The sequence below is a fragment of the Haemaphysalis longicornis genome, unplaced genomic scaffold (genome assembly GCF_048455015.1).
Source record: "Haemaphysalis longicornis isolate Haplotype H1 unplaced genomic scaffold, Haemaphysalis longicornis Haplotype H1 scaffold_7, whole genome shotgun sequence".
Taxonomy (NCBI): domain Eukaryota; kingdom Metazoa; phylum Arthropoda; class Arachnida; order Ixodida; family Ixodidae; genus Haemaphysalis; species Haemaphysalis longicornis.
The window spans coordinates 115,983,112-116,007,411 of NW_027526422.1; the positions used below are offsets into that span (position 1 = coordinate 115,983,112).

The window sequence follows — 24,300 nt, forward strand, 5'->3', positions numbered from 1 at the left end:
TACTTTTATGTTGGGGTTCAACCTGTTTCTCTGGCATCACCCCGGCGCATCATAAAATTTTTAGTGGACACTGGCTCAGCTGTATCAATAATGGGAGAACAAAGCTTTCAAAACCTATTCAGAGACCAAGTTGAGCTGAAGAAATCGCAAACAACATTACTGGATTTCTCACGTCGAAAAATTCCTGTGCGTGGACAGTTCCCTGCCCTCACTGTGCACAAATCGGAAACAGCTGTAGTGACCTTCCACATTACCCAAGGTGGAACATCACTTCTGGGTATTGATGCCGTACAAGCTTTTGGTCTCCAGATTGTGGGCACAGAATTACACTGCCTTACTATGGCCAAACATTGACACAAACCAAGTAAAACGTTGACACAAAGCCCCAAAATGCATCCACAGCACTCAAACAAGTTGTCACCGCCCACCACGAAACCACGCGAGTCTGAAGAAATAGTCTCTGGTGACGTCTGTACATCAAGATGAACTGAGACAAGCGACAGTGGAGGATAACACTCTCCGAGAAGTTTCCTGTTACGTGCAGACATCGTGGCCGCCCCGCAAGAATCGGGCACCTAAGCTGACTCCATACTATGAAGTCCGAAAGGAGTTGACAGCAGTTGATGGCATGCTCTTCCGTACTAAGCGCATCGTAGTTCCTGTCAAACTCACAGCGACTTTTGCCCAGCTGGCTCACAAATCCCACCCTCGTATCGTGAAAAACCAAACAATGCCTACGAGAGAAGTATGATGGCCAGGGTTAGGCAAACATGATGAAACAGCTATCCGCAGTTCCATTTGTCAGCACGCGGAAAAAAGTGTCAAGATCTCACCCACACCACTTCAGCCAATTCCTCTTCCTGACAAACCTTGAGACAAGATAGCTATTGACGTTGTTGCTCCTTTTCGGCGTGCACCTGGAGACTACCGATTTTCCATTTCAGTAGTTGATTATTTTTCAAAATGGCTAGATGTGGCTTTTTGCACTGACGTTACCACTCACACGGTGACGAAGTTGCTTCTAGCATTCTTCGTACGTGAGGGTTACCCTACCGAAATAGTGTCTGTTCACGGTCGACTTCACATCAAGGGAATTTGAGTCCTTCCTTGAAGACCATGGAACCAACCACATCTTTTTTGTCGTGTACAACCCACAGGAAAGTGGTCTCGTTGAGATTTGATCGTGTACTGAAGTCATACATTCAACTGGCTCTGCTGGAGCAGCGTCCAGTGAAGGAAACTGTGACTGAGTACTTGGGAGTATACAGAGCCACCCCTCGCAGCACCACCGGTCTCTCCCCGGCCGTTCTTCTACATGGCCGACACATGAGAACTTCTTTGGACGTCATTGGTCAGCTGACAGCTGACTTCAGCACAAATCCTTCACGGGAGATGAGTCCGCTCGGAAAAAGAGTCGCAGAGTGTGAACGAAAAAGTAAGGCATACGCTGAACAACAGCAAGCTGCAAGAGTCCCCAAGTTCCAAGTTGGCACCTACATACGAGTGAAGAAACCAGTTCCTGGACCAGTTCCTGGCTCCAAGTTATGGACCACTATTAAAGATCCTAAAAAAAATTGGCCGCTGGTCCTTCTATCTGGAAGACGGTCGAACTTGGAACGCTTCACAGCTATCAGCGGTACCAAAAGAGGCATCACCAGGGCAAGAAACTAAGGACAACTCTTGCACGTACAACATGCCCCCGTTGACGGACTACCACAGTAGAGCTGCACCATAGAAGACTTGGATCACTGCACCTGGGGGTCCGCCACAAACACAATCTGCGAGTTCATCCGCAGATCAACTTGAGTCTTCACGCGCTGTACCACCACATGTTCCACCGAGCCCACCACAGCCGCAAGGTTCGCAGTCTGGCTCCAGGCTCTGGCACTGAGGAGTGCAGTGTACCGGTAGAGGGAAACGGACTCAATGCCAGGGCCACCACCTGACCGGCCCAGGAGAAATCGCAGACCTCCAGTGCACTCCAAGATTACGTGCAGTGATTCGACAGCTGTCAGGGCTCATACAGACAGTGACTGTATTGGTGATTTCTGCGCACAAACGGTGACCGTATTGGTGATTTGTGCAGACAGGACTGTCTAGTCTAATGATTGTTTGTTCTCCGTTAGGGAAAGATGTAGTGGCCCGCAGAAGCACCAGGTGCCGCCATATTATCCGTCGATGCCAACATGTGGTACCACCTCTTTAATATGCGTACGCGCGCGCGCACACACACACACACACACACACGATGTGCAGTGCAGTGTATCTGTACAGCCGACATAACTACTTATGCTTACGAACAACCATAGTCCATAGCAGTCATGAAACACTCTAACGCCAGCGCATTTGATTACCTGAACAATATTCGCGCTCATTCATACTGCTTTGTTTGTAAGATACGCAGTCTCAGACGATTGTGTACAGGATAAAAACCCATCGTTGCTCCGATTGTACTACCACCCAGAGCAACCTGCGAAACCACTCCGTAAAGGTTTGATTGATTGTAGGGTTTAACGCGCCGACGCAACGCATGGCGATGAGGCGCGCCGTAGTGGAGGGCTCCGGATTAATTTCGACAACTTTGGGGTATTTAACGTGCGCCGAAATCTCGTACACACGGGCGTTTTCGCTTTTCGCCTCCATCAGAAAAGCGGCCGCCGCGGCCGGGAATCGAACCCGCGACCTCGTGCTCAGCAGCGCAACGCCTTAGCCACTGAGACTCCGTAAAGGATACCTTCCGTTGTCAGTAGAGTGAACTAGAATGAGTTGTAACACCAGCTACGTAGGCCTCGCGTTTAACGTCGGGTGAGCCCATGTTCACAACCAGAAAAAGAACCCTTGTAGCTTGTCACCACTGCTGTCGTAGAACAAAGCCACTCAAATTCCATCAGGGAGATTTTACACACACAACACACCAGCAACAAATGAAGCCAGGACGTTCTCGGCAGGAGATAGGTGACGACGCTACGAGTAAAAACAGCCCACCACGACTTCCTCACGTACAAATGACGACTTGGCAAGACACACACGACGCAGACGACTTTAGAGCCTTATGATGCACTACATTCGTAACAGTTCCTACACAAACTTCGTGGACAAATCGCACACATCAAAAAACGCCATTGTTTCTTTTTTTTCTTTTTTTTACGGGTGCTTTCTACCACTACTAGGCGCTCGTGGCGCATCCGCCCCACTTTCGTTAATGCATGAAACGTTTTGATGCAAATGCTTACACGCGCAGCAATATTTTTACTTCTTATGATTATCCTTATTATTACTTAATGCATAGACGGCTTCTGCGTATTTGTTTTTTGTTTTTTATTTTTGTGTGACGTTACCGGAAGTTTTGGCGTTACAGCGTTTTGGAGACGGAAACACGCGCAGCGGCGGGGTGTTCGAAACAAAGCCTACTGCGACCTTTGCGTTGTTTTGACGTCCGCACAAAACGGTGAGGTCATTCCGCGATTCTGTCACACGCGCCCTGCGGCTGGAAGAGCGGGCAACCAAAACGGACGATTTTCAGGTCGCTCAATGCCATTAATTATCGCACCCTCATTAAAGTGCTGAGTCGGGTTCGCCAGGCAGTTAAGCATTGATAAAATCAATAAAAAAGGAAGATAAATTTTTGGTGTCAGTACTCAGTAACGAGATCTAATGAAACGCCAAACAAAAGCGATTCGAAACTACCGAGCAGTTTTAAAATCTAATCGTGCCACTGGGAATAACATGACACAGTCTGGTTAAACACGAGCTTTGAATTTTAACTGGTGTCACTGCTTACTTCTAGGGCAAAAACAAATATCTCAACGTCTTCTTGATAACCTTGCGATGCGGGATCTACAGTGCAATGTGTTGAGAGCAGCATCATCTGTCAAGGCACCATAACTATCTTCTTAGACACCTAAAGCTAAAAAAATGCTACTTTTGTACTTACGGGTGGTGTTGTACGCACAATTGCTGCTGCACTAGTAAGGTATGTGAAAAATCTGAATTGCAACAAGAGCATGCATCAGACTTCGAGAACTGCAAATTCGTACCCTGCCCCGCAACTTTAATTTTTAAAATTTAAATTTATTGCGACTTATCACTGGTTCGGTGTACGACACGTGACATTCGAGAAGTAAAATTCTACTTTTTTTAAAGAAAGAAGTCATTGTGTCCTTAAAAATTATACGACCGTGATCCGCTGATCCTAAATTGCTATTTTATGTGCAAACAGTATCATTGAAATAAATTAGGTGACTCGCCCCGGAATTTGTTCTCTCAATTCGCAGAATTCTTCCGGCAGTTGGAATCGCGCTCAAGGCAACCGTGCGAGCAATTGAAGAGATTACTTTTATTGTGTTGCACCACTGCGACAACTCGAAAGGGCACAACGAGAAGAGAAATACACACATTGAGTTGACGAAGTCAAAGACATTTTATTACATGGGGCGGCCGGCAGCCAAAACACTATGATCGGGGGGTTACTGCACGCTTCCTCCATTCACGGAAGGGCACATCACCAGAAAAACCCAATTCACTGACAAATACACCAACCACAGAAGCACGCCACAAAATATATGGAATGCTTAGAACAATCTAAGAACGTGAAGGCGAAAGTCTAGTTTGACCTTCAATTGGCCTGCTTTTGAACTGTCAGTTGAAGGTTGTGGCCGCGTCCGTTACCACTTGACAAGTTCCCTGGATGGCGCCCTCCGAAGCTCGTCCCGCTTGCTCGCTGCTCTCTTGCTCTTAGGTTGATTTAAAGACGATAGTCTTTCTTGGGCTACTTAAACACAGAAATTTTGGTCTGTCTGTATGTCTGTCTGTCTGTCTTTTTTTTCTTTATGGCCGGTCTTCGACAGTGCAACACAACATAAAAGTACTACAGAAAACGCACAATCTGTCTGTCTGTCTGTAACTCGATTCAGCCACCCGGCCAAAGTAAAATGCTTACTACGCAATAATCTTATAAACTCACACCCAAATGTAAACGTCTAAGCCCGGCTTATATGTTCATACTTATCAACTTTGTTGAACAAGAACAAAACATTACGCCAATATAAGACAGGATATTAGTACACAAGGGATATTTACAGTGTTTCTTTATTTAAAAATTTGTGGATGCTTGGTTTTTCGATAGCAAATGATATTGTACATCTACTGCATAAAACCTCCGCCTGCTGGCGGCATACGAAAAATCACGCGGCAACAGCAACGAAAGGTTCCACTAGCTAGGTTCCACGTTCTGCTTTGAACGCACGTGGAGCACGGCCATGCGGTTCTATAAACCTTGTAGTCGGCCGCCTCCATTCACCCGCGTCTCCCCCGTACTGCAGCGCTGGCATCGAGGAACCTGACCTGTAGCAGTGAAATGCGGTAAATTCAAATCGCCTTGCGCAAATCTTTAGTGTTTTGCGCAAGGTTTTGCGCAAATCGCCTTGCGCAAAACCTTGGGATGAGCGCGACGGTACAGGAACAGAATGAGAGGTGAGCGGGAAAGCAAAGGGAGGCATTTCCTTGGCAAATGTCTACAAAGACTATCATATTTTGGCGACATTTGCAACGAAAGGAGCAGATCCGCGGTCAATTTTTTAGGTACGGAGCACCTTAGGACCGCACAATGTCCGTCCGCGTCCGTGCGCATAGAATTTACAATCGCAAGAAATCACACAGGCACCGGCATGATTCGAGCCTGCGTCTGGTAGACCAGACAGAGTTAGTGTCAGTCGTCTTAGCCAGTGAGCTACGACCGTTACTTACTACCCGATAGTCAAACGGCTTACTGTGCGGAGTACCTTAGGGCCTCACAATGTCCGTCCGCATCCATCCGTGCGCACACACCATCAAGCGAAAATCAAGCGAAATTCGATTTGAGCCGTGATGTCCCGTTTAATTTAGAGAACAATCAAGGTGCAACTCACGGCTCAAATCAAATGACGGTCGGGGCGCAAATCGGATGTCATTTCGAGTCCCCGCAATCCACACCCTCGCCATCATCCAGGGAGCGGAGATGCTGCCTTTTTTTTCTTTGGGTGTGGGGGGGGGGGGGGGTATAGCTGGGTGATAAGGGCCCGAAACTGTCTGACTCAGGGTGCCGACATCTTATCAGGCCCTGAGTGGGAAGGGAAGGGGACTAAAAAGGGATATGAGAGTGGAAGGGAGGGATAAAGAAGAAGGGTTGCCACTGCGACTGGGACCACCGCACACAAAACAATTTACGAACACATTTTCTTGGCGCCATGCTGCGTCCGGGAGAAGTTCTCGACGGGAACGGTGGAGCGTAGAGGCGACGCTGTGCAGTGAAGAGCTGTCCGCGGTGGTCCGAAGTCTGGAGAGCTTGCTGGGTGAACGCCCGAGCAGACGAGCGGGAACTGGCGAGCGGGAGCTTGCGCTCGACGCCCGGACGCAGCAGAGCGCCCGGAGCCCGAAAAACGAACAGCCATGGCCCGCGACATGTGGCCGGCAAAATCGCGAGAAGGGGGAGGAGAAAACTTTATTCCAGCAAGTGGTCAGAGAAGCGCGGTGGCCATCGGATTAACTGTACAAAAAGTGACAAGTGGGCTAGTTGGTAATGCATACGGGACACCTTGAAGGTAGCGCACTCAAACACGGACACTAGAGAAAGAAACGAGGCAACGAGGATCATTGAAGCATAGAAAAAAATGGGGAATGTTGCTTTAGTGTGACGTCGATTCTTTTACATGAAAGTGAGTTCGAATTTTTAAACCGCTCTGGAATGTAAATATAACATGCGCCTTCATCCACGCAGTTTGTTTTATGCCTGCCATGTTTTATAAATGATACGCTGTAATGAGACGTATGTATGATGTGTGGTCACATGGGTTTAGGTTGAAGTATTTACTGTGTGTCTGTTCTAATAAAAATCAGTTGTGAGTCAGCGCTGTGGTTTGTCGTTTCTTTCCCTAGTGTCCGTGTTTAAGTGCGCTACCTTCAAGATGTCCCATCGGATTGAGGCTGGTGGCGACTTCGGTGGCTGTTTTGACCAGCAAAATCGCAAACCACCCCGGCCGCGCAGGGGCGAACGAAATACGCGTCCACACCCCACGACGACCGAGGTCAAACTCCGATGCCAGGAGCCTACGTCAGTGCCCTCTCCCCTCAAGGCGGCTTGTACTGCGCGTGAGGCGGCGGCCTACCCTCCTCCACCTCTGCTGCTTCCCCTCCGCGCTCCCGCCTCATCGCCCGTTGTCAAAAACCCTCTCCGACCCCACTCCTACGCTGCGGTTGCTCTTTCCCGGCACGGGCTCCCCGGCTCGACCACTCTGCACCTCATGATTTTCTGTACCTCACGAAATCTAAGGCTTTCCTCTTACAACTCTAGTCCCCAACAAAAGATTTCTCAAAAAGTTACCCCATCAAATCAGGCTCAGCGCTTCAATGTCCCTGAAGTCCACAAAAACTTGGAATTGCACGATGTTGTTTCCGCGCACAAACACTCACAATAAGCGACAGCGCAGGGCCTTCTCTATTATCAGTCGCGATCCGGCGCTCGATTTTCTTACGTATTGCTATAAGGCTTCCGGTCCGAAGGCAGTCCTCGGACTGTCCGCGGATTGTCCAGGACTGGTAAATCGAGGAGGCCCACAGTCTGCTCTGCCATCTCTGCCTCCCTCATTGTTGGCCATTGCAGAACGCGGCTCCGACGGCCCTGTGGGGCCACGCGTGGGGACAAACGCCCACGTGTAATTTAGGAAGCCAAGTGAGCCTTATTAACAGCTCCGCTGTTGTTACTGGCCGTAAGTTCGGGGTTCGTGCGCGCCGATAACTTGGGTGAATTGTTGTTGTTGTTGTTGTTGTTGTTGTTCCTTTTTTTTTTTTGGCGCATACCCACTTGGGGGATTGGCCAGGATCGGGAGATATATTGGGCGTAATGTGCCCGATTTAGGAGACTAAATTTTGGAGAAAAAAAAATGTTGATCAGAATAATTGCACGACAAATACAGGAATTTGTAGAATGAAAGTGTGAAGGCCGAGTGCTCGTGCACGTATACCTCGAGCACACGTTCATCAAGCCAAGCAAACCCGCATACGGAGATTGGCCAAACATTGGCCAAACATTGGCCACAAAAACACTCCAGCGCTCTCCTCATCGTGGCAAAACTTGCTCAAAACGAGGACGACGCGTCATAGCGTACACCTTTCATTCGTTCGTCCTCGTGTCATCGTGCGCATGCGCCCTGTACCGCAGAAGATCCGCGACTTGAATATCGAAGCTGCTGTAGGTGATCATTCACTCCACATGGCCCAGCCGCGGGTAGTTCGGCCGACCGAGGAAGAAGCCGCGCTTCGAGAGGCTCGGCGTGCAGAGCGTCCGCTAGAGACGCCAAGTCGCACTTGCAGAGTGCACGCGTACGAACACGCCAACCGAAATGACGAGCTCACTCTGACCTTGCTCAACATAAGGTCATTGAAATGGCATGTCGCCGACGTCAACCACGACACCACAACGATATTAAACTCAACTTTGTGTCCTACAACAGCTTCGCCATTCAAGTCTTGCGCGTAAGTGCAAGCTTCCCTGAATTTTTTTGCCAGATGAGGCCGTCGATACCAGAGTCACGGCCGCTGGATGGGAGCGCACGGAAGGTCATCCAGCGGCCGTGCCAGAGTCGATACAGCATTGGCAACGGCACCCTGGTGGCCGGAAGCCAAAACACTCAGATCAACGTAAATCCGCGAAACCACATTTACCAATAAGATAGTCCTCGTACCTCCGAAATTAATCATTTGTAAATCAAAACCATTGGGTGAATAAAATTTATTTAATGTAGTCGTGGTTATAAAAAGCAGGGGGAATAATTACCCTGCCAACCACTAGCGCCTCCTCAATGTGACAAGCGTTCATGAAGGTCTCGCCTTGTTGTTCTACGTTCGCCGCCGGATTTTTATCGCGGGCGCATTCCTGCGTCCCTGCTCCGCCGACTATGGCCGTGCCAAGTGACCGAGAAGCGCCAGGAGCAACGTGGTGCAGGGCAGCCCCGAACCGATGCCCTCCAGTCATGCCTAATGAGACGACCGATTCGTTCCGCAATCTCTACTTTGAGGTAAGCCGCCCTCAACTGCCCGGTTCCCTAGTGGCGGTGTCGGCAGAAGAGAGTATTTTGTTCCGCTGTGGGAACAGGGACCCGGCGTTTCTGCCCCCAACCGCCCAGCGCGACGCGGATTCCGTTTGGTGTACTCGCCCCGTGGATCGCTACTACGAGAGGGGCGACGACGAATACGCGTTCGCAAGCTCAGAGCGCCATGTGCCAACCGAGCATCGCGAAAACCTCCGCCATGGTCAAGACCAGAGGCGCCGCGAGGAAGGAAAAATCGCGTCAGCTGCCCAGCAAGTACGAGATTGGAGCGGCGTGAAAGAAAGCCCCTGGACTGACAGCAACACCGACATGCCCTCATCCAATTCAACGGGCATTTCAAGCCGGGGCCGCGAAACAGGTGAGGCGTCGCTTGGCCACGCCGAGTACTCCACATACTGGCACCGTGGCCGCTCACCGCAGGCCGCCACGGCGAAGTGGGACCAGTACGGGCGTGACGTCGGCGAATCGCTCAAGGCCAACAACGGCTTCGAAGAGAATAAGGTGGAGGCGCAAGACAGCATAGGCGGCCAGTTCGAGCTCAACTGGACCAGGCACCGGGGCGCTGTGGGGCATGTGCTTCAATCGGACGACCAGAGAGTGGACAGCAGCGGTGGCCAGTTCGAGCTTAACTGGACCAGGCACCGGGGCGCTGCGGGACATGTGCTCCAAGCGGACGAGCAGAGCGTGGACAGCAGCGGTGGCCAGTTCGAGCTCAACTGCACCAGGCACCGCGGCGCTGTGGGACATGTGCTCCAATCGGACGACCAGAGCGTGGACAGCAGCGGTGGCCAGTTCGAGCTCAACTGGACCAGGCACCGGGGCGCTGCGGGACACTTGCTCCAAGCGGACGAGCAGAGCCTCGACAGCGACGATGTTATCTGGAAGAGCGACTCGGGCGGCTCTTCTCCCATCGAACGCGAGACCGGACTGCCTCTAAATGAAGGAAATCGTCAGCTGGACACACTTCATACTGTGGATCACCCGTCGTCCGTCACACCTGGAGTGGCCCGTACCTGGCAACCGGAAGACCCGCCTTGCCGTGCTTTGGTTACACCGGTTACTTCATGGAAGACCTTTGATCTGGACGATCTGAGGATGGAAGGCATGAGAGTCGCCGGTGTGCAGACCTTACCTGCTACAAGTTTTTCACGCATTGACCAGGGGTATTCGCTTGGAGCGACCAGCTCACCTCCTCCATCCTCGCGCTCAGGCCCAACGATGGAGAGAAACCCTGAAGAATATGCATCGAACGCAGCGAGGGTTATGCCAGCGAAACGGACTGAAACACTCCCGTCTGCCTCGGCATTGCATTTGCCAGCGCCAGTTCCCGAAGGAGCTGGAGAGAACACCTCGCAAGATGGGAAGAGCTGGCCTCGGCAGGAACGAGGATCAGTGTCTTCACCAGGCTGTGGGGCAGCGAGCCTCCATTCTGAAGGCATCACGCTTCAACCCGTAAGCACACGGCAATGTAAGCTACGGGAAGCGAACATGCCTGGACTGGAACGCCCCGCCCCAGCACCCAAGCCTGCCGCAACTGCGGGAGATCTCAACTCTTCGCACTGGGGTACAGCATCAGAAGTAATGCTCCCAGAACCAACGGACCAAACCGCGACCGCAGAAACAGACAACGTAGGAGGAACGTTGAGTTGTGAAGTCCGTTCGTCCGACGAGGCGTTTGCGTGTCCCGGAACATCGGCTGACACCCAGACAAAGGACTTGAGTGCGGAAATAAGCCCGCCAGCCACGCAGACGGGTGTGACGGGAGGAACCCAGTACTGGTGGCTGTACAAAGATGACGAAGGCACGGTTCAAGGACCGTTTTCGCCAGCACAGATGACCACATGGTTTCTACAAGGTTTCATACCGATGAACTTGATGCTGAAGAGAGTTTGTGACGAGAGCTTTAAAGATTTAGGGACCTTCATGAAAATCTCTAAGGGTGTTCCCTTCGCTTCTGATGTCTCTGCAAGTATTCCCCCACAGCCTTAAGACAAACTGTGCACTACGAGAACTTTTGTGGTGAGTTCCTTACACCCCCCTCCCCGCACACACACACACATTGAACTTTCGTTTTGTCTTTATGGTCGTGCGCACGCAAGAAGTGCAGAACTTTTCTGGAACAGTCAATAAATTCCATCGAGGCGACTGTATTAGACTGGTGAGTTTCTGACACAACACGGGTTTATTGTGGCATTTACGCGGTTAATTTCTCTGCCTCGCGGCGCGTTGAAAGAATGTATACAAAAGGGATGCATCAAATTTAACGTTATATTGGTGTGCCGTGTGTGCGTGCGTGTGTATGGATGAAGGGCACGTCTATAAATACTAAGTAACTTTATTAAAGGTCCTCTTGGGTGATGAAGCCGGAGTCCGCCGTCTGTATAGCAGGAAAACGGCTACTACGAAATCTTCCATTTACTGGAACATATAGCGCGTACCCGTGAAAGTTTATCGGCCAACGCTTACCTGAGATTCTTCCGTCCTTAGAGCAAACATTACGCTTTGAGGTCTAAAGGCTGTAACAGATACCCGCAGCTAGCCGTATGATAGGTTGACATTGCTTTGTCCGCCGTTCTTCTCAACGTGAGGCTACCAACGTTAATACCCACGGCGGTGTACTGCCCAACGGTTACCCCGCCGAGTTTTCGTTAGTAGTGTCTAAATTGGCGTCTAAATTAGAGTGGTGCTAAGCGGCGTTTCGCAAGCAAACGCCGCATCTGGTACTACTTCGCTTTCTCCCTATAACCTAACTATAACTAACGAACACAAAGCAATAATTTTAAACACCCGGAACTAACTTGTACAATCAAAATAATAATTAAAAATGCAACTTAAGAAAAAACGCATTGACTACAGTGCCCTCCAACGCCACCCTATAGGCATGACTACAAGTCTGAAAAACTTTATTGCTGATATATACAAGGAAGATGTTTGAGGTGGCCCGGAGGGTGCCACCTCTCGCCACCTCTCACAATCACTAGGTGGGCTTCTCATTACAGAAGCCCATTGGCGATCGCCGCGGCTCGGGCTCGGTCGACCAGGGCCTTCTGGCTCACTAAGTCGGAGCAGCCGAGCAGGGCTGCCTCCCAGTCCTCCCGGGTGGGGTTGGGTTTTGGGGCGAGGTTCGGAGTTGATTGGCATGCCCACACCATGTGGAAGATGTCCGAAGACTTCTCCGCACAGTACGGGCATGGTCCTGTATAGGCAGGATCAAAGTGTTATAAAACTGCCGGGCACAGCAGTGTTTTGGTGTAAAGACGGAGGAGGGTGCGTTCCTCTGCCTTTGTAAGGCCCTCACAGGGCTTAGGAGGTATAATTCAGTAATTTCTCGAAAAGTGAGGGCCGCTTTGGGTTCGCGATCCATTTCGGAAGGGTCCGAAGACGTTGCCCGGAGGGTGAGCTCGCGGGAAGCGGCGTCTGCCGTTTCGTTGCCTTCGAGGCCCATGTGAGCATGAGCCCATACGGTCGTTCGAGACGCGGGGGCCCCGAGATAGTCGCTATTTTGAAGGATGCGATACGCAAAGGGAGGAATGTACCCCTGCTCAATGTTTCTACAGGCCCCTCTCGAGTCGGTGATGATGACTCGCGACTCCTGGTCTGCGGCTGCTAGCGCAATGGCGACTTTCTCCGCATGTGTTATGTGTTGAGCTCTGAATGTTAGGCCATTCACCGCGACGTTTTGGTGGATGACTGCGGCCGTGTACCACCCCCCATGGTGAGGGCCGGAGGCGTCCACGTAAAAGACTCCCTGTTTGTTCCCATAGTGGCGGGCCAGTGCCTCCGCCCGCGCCAGGCGCCTGCCACTGTGGTCGTCACGTGTCATGTTGGCCGGAAGAGGGCGCACGTGCAGGGCGTATCTCCAGACTTCGGGGATGCGTACGCGCTCTTCCGTTAGAGTTGTGTGGTGGATGTGTAGTCGGGCTAATAGGCGGCGTCCCGACGGCGTCTTTGAAAGTCTTGTATATTGATGAGTCAAGTGTGCCTTCCGGAGCTCCGCGAAAGTGTTTACCATCCCCAGGCCCATGAGGCGCTGGTTTGACGTGTTTATCGGGAGGTCGAGGGCACGCTTGTACATCTTTCTGAGAATCACTTCGAGGGCGTTCTAGTCACTTGCGCAGGTGGAGGTAAGGAGTCGAGTAGAGGACTCGATTGATCACGAATGCATGCGCCAGCCGCAAGACGTCTTTGCACCGTAATCCCCCGCGTTGGTTGGAAACCCGGCGGACCATCCGGCCCACCTGGTCCCCTACCTTACGCAGTTTGGCTATTTTTGTATCTGCCCGTCGATGTTTCTGGATAAAGAGGCCAGGTACTCTAATCTCATCGTGTTCGGGTATCGGGCCGCTGGCCAGGGAGAGTTCCATTGTGGTGGTGCACTCACTTAGGCGACGGGCGAATGTGCACAAATGCGGATTTGGACGGGGAGCATTGAAGGCCGCAGCGGCGGGCGTAGGCGTCCACAATTTCCGCCGCTTGCTGCAGGTTGGCCTCAATATCTCCAACCGATCCGTGTTTGACCCAGATAGTACTGTCGTCGGCGTACAGCGCATGCTGGACGCCTTCGACCTTCGCCAGCTGAGCCGGAAGTTTCATCATAGCCAGATTGAAAAGTAACGGCAAGAGGATCGCGCCTTGTGGGGTTCCTCTCGTTCCCAGTTGATAGGGGCCGTGTTCTTCGTCTTGTATTCGGATGAAAGATTGACGATCCGAGAGAAATAGCTTGATATACCGAAAGGTGTTATGTCCACAGTCGGTCTGGGAAAGATGTTGCAGGGTAATTTCATGTGTGACGTTGTCGAAAGCCCCCTTCAAGTCTAGGGCGAGTATTGCCTTATCGTTGAGGGGGTATTCGACAGGGTTGACAATTTCTCGGTCGAGTTGAAGCAGAACATCCTCCGCGGACCGGTGCGGGCGGAAACCGAACATGGTGTCTGCGAATGCATTTTGGTTTTCCATAAACCGAGACAGCCTGTCCCGCACCATGGTCTCCATTAGCTTTCCCGCCCAAGACGTGAGGGAGATGGGGCGGAGGTTGTCTGTGTTTATGGCTTTGCTGGCTTTCGGAATGAAAGTTACCAGGGCGGTCTTCCATTCGATTGGGAGGGGTGCCTCACCAAGCCAGATCGAGTTGATGAAAGCGAGGAGGGTCTCATAGGCGGGGTCTGGAAGATTGGCAAGCAGTTTCACAGTTATCTTGTCCCGGCCCGGTGCCGTTCCTCGTTTCATTTTAGCTAGGGCCGCCTTCAGGTCATGCAGCTGGAACAGCTGATCCAGCACCGCGTTCTCGGAACCTGCATACGAGTACGCGGGCCCTCGGGGGTCCTGCTGAGTGCAAAGATACTGGTCGCGTAGTTTGCACGCTAACGTTGAGGTATCTCCATCGAAGCTATGAATAGCTCGTAGAAGATGTTCTTGTGTCTCGGCGCGGGTTTGAGTCGGGTCAATTAGGGCGCGGAAGAGGCGCCACGTGCTCCGGCTAGACATTTGTCTGGCCGCCGTGTTACAACGGTCCATCAAGTTCGAGTCGGCGAGTCAGGCCGCGTACTCTGCCGCTCGCTGGGTGAGCTCTGCGATACGAATTTTAAGCTTTCTGTTATGTTTTTGGCGGCGCCATCTGCGGAAGAGGCTGTGCCGCGCCTCCCAGATATGCAGAAGGTGGTTGTCCACCTCCGGCGTTGCCTCCGAGAGTTGTCCGTCTCAGTTTTTTGAGGCCAATGACGGTGGTTCGATACCAGCGCTTCACTTCTTTTTTACTTTTAAATTGAGCTCTAATTTTCATGGCTTAGGTTACTTTTTGGTGCTTTAAATTATTGCTTTCTGTTCGTTACGTCATGTTATGTTGGTTTAGATTGGGTACCTTGCCTTACGTTATGCAGTGCGATACGGTGCCAAACGAGGCTGTTCTTTTTTTTTTTTTTTTTGCAAAGCACCGGTGGATGTCGATATAGTGAAGTCCTTATAATATCGCCGCACGGCACTCCACACACAGCCATGAAAAAAGAAACACAAGCCGTATCCGAATCAAGGTCATTCGTATCGGGGAGCTCAGATACAGCCTTTGCGCTGCTGAGCACAAGGACGTGGGTTTGATTCCCGGCCGCGACGGCCGCTTTTCTGATGGAGGCGAAAGGCAAAAACGCCCGTGTGATACGAGATTTCGACGCACGTTAAAGATCCCCAGGTGGCCAAAATTAATCCGGAGCCCTCCCTACGGCGCGCCTCATCGCCTGCCCTGCGCCGGCGCGTTATATATATATATATATATATATATATACGTGGCAGTCACCCCTGTGGGCATTCATCAATTCGCTTCTATTCCCAGGCCCTGCAATACAACTTTTTTTGTTAACATTATTTTTTATTTTTGAGTATCCCACACGTCATCACGCCTCATAGGGGTGAAGAGACTCATAGTTATCGTTCGGGCAGAAATTGTTGGCCGAACTATCTGCACTTTCGTACATCGCGACATTTTTTGGGTATGAACGGCGGCCAAATGACCATACATATTTGAAACCACCTGATTTCGTGAAAAATGTGACATCTGGATTGCGCTATACGGCACGCGAGGACGTTAGCACAACGAGTTGAAAACCACGCAGAAAAGCTGCAAGTTTTTATCAAATGGTGAAAGGGGATATGAAAAATTTCTTATAAAATGATATAGAAACGGCAGCGCAATGTTATCGCCAACGCCCTTCCACCCCTTTCAAACAAAACGTGTGCGTCGTGCCCTTTTGTTTCCGCAGCAAATTATTTGACATTGCCAGTGTCTCCACTAAGCGTAGCAATGGCGAGGAACCATGCTTGTCTTTCCGCTTCAGGGGCGTAAATAAAAAAGCTGGGTGTCTTTTCAATTCCGCATGCTTCGCGACTGTAATTGATAACCTGGAACCATTCTTTGTTACATATTTTTTTTTGCTGTCGTATGCCGTGTTCGTGGCAGTCATTACGAAGCGACGAAGGCATGCAGTCAGCGTGAGGTTGCGCCCGTGCCCTACATTAAAACCGCATGCTTCGAACTATTTGGGCGGAAGTATCACACAGCTGTATCACACCTGGCGCCATTGTGGTTGTCCACAAATTTGGGGCAAACATAGTTTGTAACGTGATGAAGAAAACGGCGCCGGATACACGAACCCCTAAATTTTAGATTTCATGACGATAGCGGTATTTGGGACGTTTGAAGAATACGCGGTGTTGGTAGTGCATTCGCATATGCCAGAAGAGTTCGGCGAATTTCAAGCGAAGCTCTTATGTCGAGGCTTTGGTCTGTTTTTCGTGTGTACTAGACTAAAACGCTCCCGAGGCCACACGTCTCTCGAAGCACGGAACGCGTGATGGTGGAAAACGAAGTTCCCGGTGCGTGTGTGCCATCAGCACGCGTTCACCAATGAAGTTGCACGCCGGTCAGAGCATGATTTGGACCTGAAGCTTATACAAAGTGTATGTTGGGCGAGTTGGTAGTTCATTGTAAAAGATGCTACAGCGCGAAATAAAACACCGACACAAAACGACGACGGGACGAGCGCTGTCTTTTTTTAACTAAATTAAATACGATGAACCTTGTAACTTTGATACACATTCTTAATGTTAACATAACTACAAAAAAATTCTAATCTCTAGTACTACACAACATGATCAGCACTCGTTAAATGCATTGGCACAATCTATACAAACAACAATTCACGTCATGCCAAAGTGCAGCACGTCTTCGAAAGCAAGTCAATACCTTTTTTTGACAACGCAATAGACGTCCGGCTTACACATTTACTGCCATGCCTTAAAATTTCGTGTGCTTCAATAACTTTCCGAGTAGTTTTGTGTCCGTGTTTTATTTCGCGCTGTATCATCTTTTACAATGAAGCTTATACGTCTCATCACGTGGATATACATCCGAGTAGGTTAGTTATAATAGCCGCCATTTGCAACACCAGAAACTACGGAGTACGCTTAAACTACTTGTACATTCAGCTGATGTTTTTTTTTTTACTTTGTGTTGAACTTTGCAGCCGCGAACGTCACCACTTGCCCATCCCACTCGACGGCCCCTTCTGAAGCTCCATCCACTCACTAGCCCTCACCAGGAGCGTTCTGATAAGCCCCCGTCACTTACTTCCCCTCTCAAGGCGGCTGGTATTGCACGTGCGGAAGCGGCCTACTCTCCTTCAGAGCTGCTGTTCTCCTTTACTGTCGCGTGCTGCGTCGCCCTTTCTCAGAACCATCCTCCGACCCTCTTCCCAAACTGCCCTTTCCTTTTTCCCGAACGCGATTCTCTGCTCACGCTCCCTTCGACCAGAACTCGTAATTATAGATGAGGGGAATCTCATGCTCGGGGCTGTGTCCCTCCCTCCCTTGTTGTTGTCCGCCGTCCGCAGTCTACTGCGCATGCGCGTCTCTTCAGCCCCGTCAGCGTTTGGGCTGACGTCAGCGCAGTCCACTGTAAAAAGAAATAGATAGGCGGCGCCCGGTTTCGATCCCACGAATCTCTGGCCGCAACGGGAGGTACGTGGCGCTCTTCCCACTGCGCTACAATCCGAGACGGGAGCATGTGCTACGAACGCGCCTTATGTCCTTCACTCATTCAAACTATGTCAAGAAGCTACTGATACAACGAATGCACGCGAAGCTGAACGTCAGCGGAAACGAGGAACTGAAAACTAATGGGAACTTCAGTCGACCCCATGGCTGCTTCGCATACTACTCAGGGTTCCCCTACGGGAAGATGGTGTAATTTTTTTCATTAAACAGGTGCATACAATAAAAACCCTTCCGGTACCATCATAGTACAACGGTAAAGAAATACCTTCAAGTTGTATCTTTCTATTTAAAATCGAAAACAATCTAAAAAAAAATCACGCCATATCCACGGAATGAATGATGATAAGTGGGGCGAAGCTCGAGAGGGGGAGATCATCGGTAACCGTAACTCTCCCGTGAAAGTTCGCCCATTACATCATTAAGAAAGACGTAAGACTGTGTGCGTACATTGTACAAATCCATTTTTATTTTCGGAGTCAATGCTCCCAGGCCCAGACCTGGTGAAAGACCCCGCGCCATCGAGGACTACCCCGCACCTCTACCACAATTTGTCACGTAGGATGGGAAACAACGGTAAAGAAATAACTTTTATTTAGGGCGAACTTGTGCCCGAACAAGACGAGAGGAAACGAGCAAAGGTCCTTGCGTCTCGTTCGATCTCCGAGAACGACTGCCTGCGTTCGTGGCGTGATCTCTTGCGTGATCTCCCCCTCGCAGTGCACGTGCGCTCGCGCCTCCGTTGGCGAACACAGACAAGCTCGCGCTCCCGGTGCCGAGTTTGCGCTGCCGGTTGCAGCCGGTTCTTCCGCGTGCAACGCGGCCCACTTTGCGGCATCTACGAAAGCATGCGGCGGTCACGTACCACGAGACACAAGGGATGGAGAGAGAGAGAGAACAACATTTATTGAAAGCCTGCAATTAGGAGCGAGCCCCGTAGGGGCGAGCCTCTAAGACACGTCAAGGGATGGACAGACCCATGGCTTTAGGAGCTTCGCCCCTAATAATTACAGGAGATTTTTGATTGATTGCAGGTTTAACGCGCCGACACAACGCAGGCGATGAGGCGCGCCGTAGTGGAGGGCTCCGGATTAATTTTGACCACCTGGGGATCTTTAACGTGCGCCGAAATCTCGAACACACGGGCGTTTTTGCTTTTCGCCTCCATCAGAAAAGCGGCCGCCGCGGCCGGGAATCGAACCCGCGACCTCGTGCTCAGCAGCGCAACGCCTTAGCCACTGAGCCACCGCGGCGGGTTATTATTACATGAGATGATTAGACCATAAAATAACTCAATATAAACACACTAGGCAATTGCACAAGATTTCAAGGTTATTCTCGAGTTATTTGCCACTAATTTTGTGTGTTCGTGCGTGTTTGTGGAATTTTGCACCGATATATTTAAGGGAATACTATTGTTGATTATTACCGTTAATTATAATCGTCATTTTCTCTGCAATTTTTAGCGTTTCTGTACTTTTTATTAGCTCCGGTATTTTGAGTTTCTGTATTTTTTATTAGCCCCGGTTTCCTTATTCTGAGATTATTTTCATAGGCGGTAAACAGTTCCTCTGAATCCTCTCTGTGTTCTTTTGTTATGGAGCAGTCCTGTGAGTAATAGTCGAAGCCAGTGGCGTAATCAGAAATATTTTTCGAGGGGTGTTATACCCCGCCGGCGAAAAAAAAAAAAAAAAAAGATAGACTGTGGCCCAACAATATCTTATTTTCGTTTTTATTCTCTTTTGTAGATTTAAATTTATAGATGAGGTGTGCAAAACCCATTGCTGGAAAAAAATGCCGAAAGAAGGGGCGGGAGGGGCGTGGATTTGCCAAATTTTAAAATATCCGGGGTTGTTCCGACATTGAAACACCACCCGCCGCCGTGGCTCAGTGGCTAAGGTGTTGTGCTGCTGAGCCGAAAGGCGCGGCTTCGATTCCCGACCTCAGTGGCTTCTTTTCAGGTAGAGGCGAAAAGCGAAGACGGCCGTGTGCTGAGATTTTGGCGCACGGTGAAGATCCCCAGGTGAAGATCCCCAGTGAAGAATGAAGAACCTTCCATTACGGCGCGCCTCATCGCCTGTGCAGCGTCGTCGCGTTAAACCCCAAAATCAATCAATCAATCAATCAATCAATCAATCAATCAATCAATCAATCGGGGACCTTGTGATATCCCGACTGGCTTGCACCCTTCCATATGCCATACTTAAACAAGACTGAAACAGCTAAATTGGACGCATTACTCAGGAAGGCACATATATAAGCAGGCCCTGGGGCTCCCAGTAAGCACCTCGAACGAAAAACTTCTAAAACTGGGTATTCACAACACAGTGGCTGAAATCATCGAGGGTCATCTATCAAACCAGCGATAAACATTTTGGTCAAGTATCACTGGGAGAAGCCTCCTAGACAGACTAAGAGTGACATCCCCGGCAGAGACACAGTATCGGGATGTGCCAATGGAAGTGCGAGAGAAGATTGCAGTAACGCCCTTACCGCGCAGCATGCATCCAGTACACCATTCAGGCAGGAAAGAGGCAAGAGCTCGTGCTATATATATCGGAAAGGCCAACGACGACAAGGACCGCACGGTCTACACTGATGTAGCAGACTACGCCAGAAATGGATCGATGGCTGCCGTGGTGACAACTGCAACGTCGCATATTAGAAGCATCACCCTACCCAGCTGCACCACCACTGACCTAGCAGAAGAGGCTGCCATATCCCTGGTCATCTCTCAGAAGACCGCAGATACAGCTAGATTCGCAACAGGCATGCCGAAATTACCTCCATGAAAGAATATCCAAATCTGCATTAAACATTCGTCTTCAACGTGGGCTTCACCGACGAGTAAAAATACTCTTTACTCCAGCCCTTTCGATTCACCAGGGCAATAACACCGCCCACAATACTGTCCGAGAGCTAACCCACCGGGAACCACGAGGGATAGAGGCTGCGAGCCCACTGCTCACCTACCAAGAGATCAGTCAGCATTACAGGTTGAGAGGCAAAGCGGTTGCTCTCAATCAGCGTATTTGAGGGCGCTGCTTTATGATGCGGGCGGGAGTGCCATCACGTGGTATTTTTCGTATTTCGCGGGGTGTCTTTAACCGTCAAAATTTGTGAGTACGCAATTAGTTTATCGCTGAAAATACCGTAGTTTGATGCATCTCGTGGGTATCTACGAGTGCCTTATTGACACTTTAATGATTAGAAGAGTACTGTTCGAGTTAGATATTTACTTAAATTGATCATGCAATTACGTCTCATTTACGAAGAAATTACTGTCGGCTTCTCCACAGTACTGCAAACGTTATGCACTAGGTTGTCTTCGAGTAACGCCCCTGCTATTTTTTTAAATCTTGGTGCATGATAGCTGGGACAACCTGTATATATGTTCGTGAAGTGGGGCGTGTTCAAATGTTTTATGGGATTAATACTTTGTTCGGCACAATCTTTCCTGTAGTGCAGTGCTTCAGTGGATGTTGTTGGGCACCTGACGTATCTCAAACGTAAATTAAGATCACTGCAGTGATAAAATGAGCTCCTAACGCTACTAATTTCAGAGAGGACCATTTATATATACGCGGGCAAAAGTACCTCGGTTGCAGTTTCGTTTTCAACACTTATAAATAATTTGTTTTTTGCTTCAAGTAGCTCACAAATAATCGCACACTGATTTTTTTTAGTGTAGCTATGACAAAGTTTACTGTTGCAAGTATTGTTGTAGTTATAAAAAAGGAATTTCTTTTATTTAGTGGTTTGGTGAAACCATACCAGGGGCCCACACGACCAGTTCTAAAGTTTACAATATGGCCGCGTACGTTGTAATGCGAAGAATAGCGCGCTCACTTGTTGCTAAATCGAGTTGATTCCGAAGTGAACGCAGCCTGAATTTTCGTGGATCAAAATGAACCCCTACGTTGCAGACATCGGAATCAACCTGGACGCCGTGAACGCTGGCCTTAGAGCCGTTAAAGCCCTGCGATGCACGGTCGGCGAAGTTTTTCGTACGTTGACGGACGGCGTGCCGTTTTCCCAGGGCGACGAAAACAAGGAGAAGAGCTTCATCCTTGAACTGCAAGGAACGTTAGGAGCAGTTATTTCGCGAATCAGGTAGGCATTTTATTGGTTCCTTGTGGCTGCTGCTTACTTTTTCCTTGCGATCGGTAAGTGTCGGTAACGCATAAAAAAGTATTTAGTAGCGCAGTAAACTTAAAACACGCAGGTTACCGTCCGTGTAAAGCTTGTCGAGGGCACCTCGCCTGTTTTCACAAAAGCCTCGCATAGCAGTGAACGCACTACCCCAAATTTTGATTCAAGTGCGCGCAGTCGCGCAGAACTGCTGAGTAGGTGTGTTCGTCTCTGTTTTGTTACTAGCACGTGCCTCAACAACACAGTAGCACTCGCCGTGTTTTTTGTAAGCGGCTTTTACCGGCTTGTCCCTGATGTTGGCGCTCGTGAGCCTTTTTATGACGAACAACTTGGCAGCGTGTGATTGATTGATTGTAGGGTTTAACGCGCCGACGCAACGCAGGCGATGAGGCGCGCCGTAGTGGAGGGCTCCGGATTAATTTTGACCACCTGGGGATCTTTAACGTGCGCCGAAATCTCGAACACACGGGCGTTTTTGCTTTTCGCCTCCATCAGAAAAGCGGCCGCCGCGGCCGGGAAACGAACCCGCGACCTCGTGCTCAGCAGCGCAACGCCTTAGCCACTGAGCCACCGCGGCGGGTTTGGCAGCGTGTGTGTGACAGTGATCGTCATGTTGGTATGGCCTCCAGATTACGATTTGGCCGCAGCTGAAGAACATTCTCGGAAGAGGGAGTTGGGGGGGTACGGACTCTCGATTTTCATTACATGCAAGGTGATTGAACTTAGTTATCACCCGAGCATCTTTGAGCACCTTGCAAGTGACCGTAAGGTTCGGATTTGGCAATTGTATGGCTGAACGTGTCAACTACATGTCATCAACAGTTGACACGTACACCCGGCCGCAAAATAAGCCGGGGCACGCGAGCGCGTGGCAAAATGCATCGCTGCGACATCTGACGTTGCACATCTGGTGTCGAGACATCCATATGCGCATGCGCGTCCAACCACTGCCGCTGGCCTGTCTTTTCTTCCATTTCAAGCAGCAAAGCTGATCACATTCAGTGTTGGGCCATAGGGGTCACTTTCTTTCCAACATGCCTTGCTCACACACGCTTCGGCGGCGAACGGCGAGAAGTGTGCATTGCTCGCTCTAATAATGCTCTGCCCCGATCCAACGGATAGCATGTCTCGCCCATCTCGGGAAAGATGTTGGGCCACATATATCCCATAGCGTCTTTGTTTTTTTTTTTGCCTGAAACATGCGGCTGGTTGGTAAATAAAAAAAGACCACACCAAAATGGAAAGGAATTGAGGTGAGAAATAGATTATTTGTGACGAGAATAGATAAAGTGTGACGAGAGGTCACCTTGCACAAGTACTAAAGGAAGTGTTGACGAAAAAAAAAAAATGCGAGAAGACATCGGCGTGGTCGCGGGTTTGGCAAAAAAGAACAGAAATAGTTATACGCAATACAATACGCGTCGCAATGCGTGTTACCAAAAGTTTCGCGTTGAGAAAGCATAACAAACACTATCACCCGTAGAACTAAGACAACGAAATCTCATTGCAATGCATCCTTTATTAGAGCCAGGGAGATGGAGCAAAGCGCGCTTCACCCTCGACGTTCAGTGCCGAAGCGTGTTCCAGAGAGACGTGTTGAGCATAAAAAGTTACCCCTAGTGCCAAGCGCTCAATGAAAACCGCTTTACCACTTGAAGCGAAGGATTAGACAGGGTAGTATACAAGAGTCGATTGATTGTAGGGTTTAACGCGCCGACGCAACGTAGGCGACGAGGCACGCCGTAGTGGAGGGCTCCGGATTAATTTTGAACACCTGGGGATCTTTAACATGCGCCGAAATCTCGTGCACATAGGCATTTTTGCTTTTCGCCTCCATCAGAAAAGCGGCCGCCGCGGCCGGAAATCGAACCCGCGACCTCATGCTCAGCAGCGCAACGCCTTAGCCACTGCGGCGGGTTATACAAGAGTTGGACGCGCACGTGCACATTGGTATCTCAACACCAGAAATGCAACGTCAGATGGCCCAGCAATGCATTTTACCACGCGCTCGCGTGCCCTGGCTTATTTTGCCGCCAGGTGTACATGTCAGCTGCAACTTTGTAGATTCTTCGTAGCGCTTGTGAAAAAGCAGTAGCTGGTAGAGTCTTCTGGAACCAGCGTTTTCCTTCTGTACACATTACCACGGCAGCAGGCAAGTTCAAGGTATTGTCGGCATCTGGTAGAGTATCAGCAGCCGCCGGTGTGGTTGCACTTGTCCCGTCTTCTCCTGTTGTGCTTCTCTTTCATTTGAACGTTGCCTCTTGCTGTTTTGTACATGTCACCAAGGCCAGCAGTTATTGTTTGAAGGCAGTTTTCACATGGATCATTACCTTGCATTTTATGTACTTGACAACTAAGTGCGCTGTCAGTAAAATCTCGAAAAAGCAGAAAATGTGTGGAAACAAACTGAACTAACCATCTTCCATTCCTTTCCCGCAATGTATGATGTTCGCAAGAAAGCTGATACGTTGCCCAATAGATGTCTGTGGTACAGTTGAACCTCGTTATAAGAGACACTGATGTAAGA

The 24,300-nt window shown here is 50.0% G+C and overlaps 1 protein-coding gene and 1 pseudogene across 1 annotated transcript in view; one reads left to right on the top strand and one right to left on the bottom strand.

The window, feature by feature from the left end:
- Positions 1-12,049: 12,049 nt before the first annotated feature.
- On the bottom strand, positions 12,050-13,134 carry LOC144144924 (uncharacterized; annotated as a pseudogene).
- An 8,275-nt stretch (positions 13,135-21,409) lies between these two features.
- The window catches only part of LOC144146852 (mediator of RNA polymerase II transcription subunit 27-like), a 45,768-nt gene continuing 42,877 nt past the window's right edge, over positions 21,410-24,300 (top strand). The window contains exon 1 of the mRNA XM_077678804.1: positions 21,410-21,734. Within this exon, the coding sequence (XP_077534930.1) occupies positions 21,529-21,734 (206 nt within the window). The 5' untranslated portion in view covers positions 21,410-21,528. The remainder of the gene's footprint in view (positions 21,735-24,300) is intronic.